Source organism: Myotis davidii, unplaced genomic scaffold (genome assembly GCF_000327345.1).
Source record: "Myotis davidii unplaced genomic scaffold, ASM32734v1 scaffold32, whole genome shotgun sequence".
Classification (NCBI taxonomy): Eukaryota; Metazoa; Chordata; class Mammalia; order Chiroptera; family Vespertilionidae; genus Myotis; species Myotis davidii.
This window is the reverse complement of record NW_006286587.1, coordinates 1852884-1858862: the sequence shown is the minus strand read 5'-3', so window position 1 is coordinate 1858862 and position 5979 is coordinate 1852884. Positions and strand designations below refer to the sequence as shown.

The 5979-nt window shown below is 40.7% G+C and overlaps 1 protein-coding gene across 1 annotated transcript in view; it reads right to left on the bottom strand.

Moving 5' to 3' along the window:
• PANK2 (pantothenate kinase 2) overlaps positions 1–4351 on the bottom strand; it is a gene marked incomplete at its 5' end in the record, with an annotated part of 18280 nt that extends 13929 nt beyond the window's left edge. Inside the window, one exon of the mRNA XM_006758054.2 lies at positions 3974–4351. Coding sequence (XP_006758117.2) covers positions 3974–4351 — 378 coding nt within the window. The remainder of the gene's footprint in view (positions 1–3973) is intronic.
• Positions 4352–5979: the final 1628 nt, after the last annotated feature.

The following is a 5979-nucleotide window of genomic DNA, read 5'->3' as shown; positions in this document are numbered from 1 at the left end:
AGACAGAGAGAGAGACAGAGAGAGAGAGAGAGAGAGAAACATCCATCCGCTGCCTCATACACAATCCATACTGGGGATCGAGCCCGAATCCCAGGCATGAGCCCTGCCCGAGAATCAAACCAGTGACCTCCTGGTGCATGGGAGGGCATTCAACCAACTAAACCACACCAGCTGGGCTTACACTGTCATTTTACACTGGTGACCTATTAGAATCCTGAAGTACCCCGCTGTGCTATTATTCCCAATGAATCCCAGCCTAACTGATAGATGACAATGAATAAGTCATTTCATTAACTAAAGTTACTAAATGTAAGTTTTGCACCAACATGCAAACTCAATGTGAGGAAATCTGATTCACATTTTTTTTAAAGGGTAAACTCAATATTTCTGAGATTAAGCTTTGACAAACCTGTCAAGATAGTGTGATAGGTAAATGCAGTACTCACCTCCTCCCACAAGCATATCAAAATTACAACTAAACTAACAGAGCAACCATCATTCATAACTACCTGAAATCAGGCTGAATGGAAGTCATACAACTAGGGAATTAAAGAAGAAGCCAGAGAGAGACTGGACAGAAAGGCAGAGACTCAGAATTGGCTGGTCCCACACTCATGTGTAACGGATAAAAATTGGGACAGCTATCTCCACGGCAGAGGTTCCTTCCCACCCCAACCCCCACCCTCACCCCCACCCCCACGGCGCAAGGGATTCCAGCCCCACACCATTCCCCCTGCCCAAAGTTTCATTACAAGGAAGGAAGTCCCCATAACTTCAGGCTGTAAAAACCAGCAGGGATTGAAGACAAATAGAGACTCTTAAAAGCAGCAAGAGTCCACCCAGTGTGGCTCAGTGCTTGAGTGTCAGACTATGAACCAGGTCAGGGCACATGACTGGGTTGCAGGCTCGATCCCCAGTGTGGGTCACACAGGAGGCAGCCAATCAATGATTCTCTCTCATCACTGCTGTTTTTCTTTCTCTCCCCCTCCCTTCTTCTCTGAAATCAATAAAAATATATTTTCAAAAAAAGCAAGAGAAAAGCAATTAGTTGCCTACACTGTCTACAAAGGAGCTCCCATAATACTGGCAGCTGATTTCTCAACAAAAACTTCGCAGGCCAGAAGGGAGTGGCAAGAAATAATCAAAGTGATAAAAAGCAAGGACCTACAACCAAGATTACTCTACTCAGCAAAGCTATCATTTAGAATTGAAGGACAAGAAAAGGCCAAAGGAGTTCATCACCACCAAACCAGTATTACATGAAATGTTAAAGGGTATTCTTTAAGAAAAGAAAGAAAAAGAAAAAGAAAAAGAAAAAGAAGAAAAGATTTTAAAAAATGGACAATAAAATGGCAATAAATACATATCAACAATTTAATCTAAAAATCAAAATAAATGAACAAGGAAGGGGAGGTTGGGGGATGGGTGAAAAAGGTGAAAGGATTAAGAAGTACAAATTGGGAGTTACAGAAGACTAGTAGTCATGTGATGTAACATACAGCATAGGGAACACAGTCATTAATATTCTAATAACTGTGTGTGGTGTCAGATGGGCGCGAGATTTATCAGGATGATCACTTAGTAAGTTATGCAACGTCTAATCATTTCAGGTGTACACCTGAAACTAATATAATGTACGTCAACTGTAATTGAAAAATTAAAAAACTATCTAAAATTTTTTAAAACTATTTTACTGTGGCTTATTAAATACTAGTATTAGCCAGTCCTAACAAAAGAATTTTATAAGCATTTCATTTTCATACTTTACAAAGACAGTGCTGGTACATACAAATGAGAAACCCCAACAGCCTAAGAATTCCTAAGATTTAATATCTATTTTGCCCTGGCCAGTACTTCTCAGTGGTTTTAGAGCATCAGCCCATGCACTGAAGGGTCACAGGTTCAATTCCCCATCAAGGGCACATACCTGGGTTGCAGGTTCTATCCCTAGCACTGGTTGGGACACATGTGGGAGGCAACCAATCGACGTGTCTCTTTCACATCAAGGTTTCTTTTTCTCCCTCTCCCTCCCTCCCTCCCTTCCACTCTCTCTAAAGAATAATGGAAAAAATATACTCAGGTGAGGATTAACAAACAAACAACAATAAAATCTACTTTGCACGCTCTCCTTGGAGTTACCATACAACACTGAACCTCTGGTTAACAGCCTGAATGATTTTCAAATATGTTCCAAAGGGCATCTCTGCAGGGTCCGGAAATAGAGAAGTTTTCTCCTTTACCCATCAGTTATGATCCTTCCACAAAGAAGGGGAACCTTCCCTCCTTCTGCTACTTTCCCCTACTCACAGGTGAAAAAGAAATCACTGAAAACCAACAACCAAGGGAAATTCAAACAAAGAATATAAAACCTTGTTTAAAAATTCATTTTTTAAATTCAATTCTATATGATTATGATCAGTTATGAGAGAAAGTCAGGAGATAGAGGACAAAGAAAGAGAACAAGGTCATAAATCACAGAGTGACACACAGAGGGAAAAAGAAATGTACGCTGACATAAGTAACGGCAGAATCTCTAGAATAATATTCTCATCGGTGGCATTAAAAACATGGTCACTGAAGATATGTTAAAGCTAAAGATCAGGGTCTCGGTCAGTTCACTTATCAATTCTCTTACCTACAACCACATCCACTTTCAAAGGACCTAGCCCCAAAGTTTTGCACACAGTGTTCACTGAATGAAAACAAAATCAAGTGCCCAATTCCACTCCCCTAGTGTCCAGAGATTCCTGTTAACAAGTGTGCTGCACAGAACACAGCAGAAGGCATCTGAGGAGAGAGAAGGCTATGCTGTAAACCATCTCCAATTAGTTATGAGAGCCGAAAACCACCACTTTGAAACAGAGTTCCTTGGCTTTTTTCTTTTTCTGTTCTTATTTGTAAATTCCTGGGTGTTTGGGTTTTTTTTAAGTAAACTTGCCAAGAAACAATTAAGGGGACAAGAAAAACTTGAGAGGAAAAAGATTGGAAACAATTTTATGACATGAAATGACATTACTTTTTTAAAATTATTCTTCCCATCTCAGTGTCCAAGATTTTCTTTGTAAAAAAATATTTTGATTGATTTCAGAGGGAGAGAGAGAAGGAGAGAAGGAGGTAGGGAGGCGGTTTGCCCCTCCCCTTCCCAGACTCCCAACACAATAGACAATTACTGTTTAAATTTCTTCAACACAGATTAGTTTTGCCTGTTCTATAAACTTCATACAAATTAGTTAATAGAGTATATACTCTTTTAAAAAAATATATTTTTATTGATTTCAAAGAGGAAAGGAGAAGAAGAGAGAGATAGAAACATCAATGATGAGAGCAAATCATTGATTGGCTGTCTCCTGCACACCCCCTACTGGGGATCCAGCCTACAATCTCCAGGTTCATAGGCTGATGCTCAACCACTGGGCCACACCAGCGAGGCTCAATGTTCAAGATTTAATGACCTTGTCTTGGCTGGTGTGGCTCAGTTGGTTGGATGTCATTCCACGCACTGAAAGGTTGCCAGTTCAATGCCTGGTTAGGGCACATGCCTGGGTTGCCGGCTCGATTCCCAGAAGGGGGTATACAGGAGGCAGCCAATGTTTCTCTCTCTCCTTCTCCCTTCCTCTCTCTCTAAAAATCAAAAAGATCTTTAAAAAAAAGAAAAAATATTTAATGATGTTGTTTCTATTTAATCGCCTACTCTGCTTATCACAGTGTCACTATTTTTTTCATACTAAAAGAATTAAAAAATACTATGTTTTTAGTAGTCTGGTTCTCATCATTTCATCTGAATTGTGCAAAAAGTAAACTATACAACAAAATCTCTAGATGGCTAACTCCTATCACTTATTTGTATTTAATCTTAATTTGAAAAGAATATTCACATTCTATTAGGGATGGAAATGATTCCACCCCTTGCTACTGGTATTATTTTAAACAATCAGATTCCCATAAATTGTATATAAGCTAAAAAAATGCATACTGTGAGAAAATCTTGCTCAAATTTGTACGCTCCACCTCCAGTGGCACAAAAGACAGTGTGGAGACTTGAGAAGTTTTTATCTCTGCCCATTTGAATAAAAGCAGGCATGTCATGAGTGGGAAAGCGTATAAAGTGCAGATTGCCTTTGCGTCCACACAGAGTCAGGTCCTTCAGCTCCAGGTGCACATCCCGAATACCCGTGGACCCATAAGCCACATTGGAGGTCAGGTACTTCCGAATGCTTTTAAGACTTTCCACTTCTTCCTCTTCTTCTTCAGCAGTGATATCTTTGGGTTCAAAATAAACCAGCTTGACTAGGGTTCCACCAATATCCAAGCCAAACCATGGAAAAACTAAGTGGGAAAGAAAAAAAAAAAGTCAGAACAGCTTTTTCATGAAAACTAAATTTACACTTACTAGATTCAAACCTTATTTCATATCCCGAGGTTTCCCAGGAATATATAAACAAAAAGGCTTTGGGGGAGCCTGGCTGGTGTGGCTCAGTGGTTGAGCGTTGACCTATGAACCAGGAGGTCACGGTTCAATTCCTGGTTAGGGCACATACCCAGGTTGCAGACTCAGTCCCTGGTGGGGGTGTGCAGGAGGCAGTTGATCAATGATTCTCATCACTGATGTTTCTATTTCTCTCTCTCCCTTCTCTGAAATCAATAAAAAACATATTTTTTAAAAAAAGTTGAGAATAAAAATCTTCATCCTTGCCCTTGGCTTAGAGAAGAAAAGTTGGAAATTTTCGGAGCTCTGTTAGTACTCAAACTAATAAGCTCCACGGTTCAATTTCTCTCAAAACCTAATGTCCTTAAGAGGTTTCAATGGACTTCAGTGAAACACATGTTTCAAAATTAATAGCTGTTACAAAAAAACTGTCCAAAAATAATGGCTCAAGAGATTGGATCAAGATGGACTGCAGATATACATGACTTCCCTTCCCACCTTAAATCCCAGAAGTAACTAAAGATATAGACTTATTGATATATTTTTCTAAAGTAACTCTGGAAACAAGAAGAGATACTATCATTAGAACAAGGTTAATAAAGGCAATAACTGTCCAGAAACCTCAAAAGAGGAAGGCTGTGTGGCTCAGTGGATGAGCGTCAACCCATGTACCAGAAGATCCAGGTTCGATTCCCTGACAGGGCTCATGCCCAGGTTGCAAGCTCAATCCCCAGCAGGGGACATGCAGGAGGCAGATATTGATATTTCTATCTCTCTCTCCCTCCCCCTTCCTTTCTCTCTAAAATCAACTGAAATATATATTTTTTAAAAACAGAGGAATGCTACAATAATTGGCAGCAGCTATGAAGGTGTGGAGAGCATGTGGTGTTACCCCATGCCAGTTACCCCAAGCTATAGATGGGGTGACTGTCATGGGAAAACAGGAGCTCTGGTGCAGTCATGCGTGACCTGGTGGGGAAATGTGGACAGGCTCTCTACTTCCGTCTACTGAGAACCACTCCCCTTCTCCCCCTTCTTCCAGCCAACAGAGGCGATGAGCACAGGCACTTGAGCCCAAGATTTAGGACAGCATCCAAGTAGCTGCTATTACCCAGAAAAAATAGGTGTCCAGTTCTGGCCATATGACCCATCTCTCCCCTACAGTCCAACCTGGCAGAGTGGTAAACAGACACTGCATCCTCTGACAGGAAAACAGCAATCCTCACACCAGAGAAAACACTTCACAAACTAGAATCACCAAAAGGGAAATCAACACCACAAATAAGAAGCTAAACAGCTGAAGAAAGAGTTGCAAGAATAAACAGGAGACTTAAGAATCATAAATATCGGGACAAACTATGATGGCGGCAGAGATAAACACCGGGAAGTTGATGCCGCTCACAACAATTGATTAATACCTCAGAAAAACAATACAGACATCATCCAGAACCACAGGAAGCCTGGCTGACTGTAAATTCTACAACTAGAAGGAAAGAAAAGCACACTGAGAGCAAGAGAAGCTGCAGAAGAGAAGCGCAGAGGTAGGGGGCTCG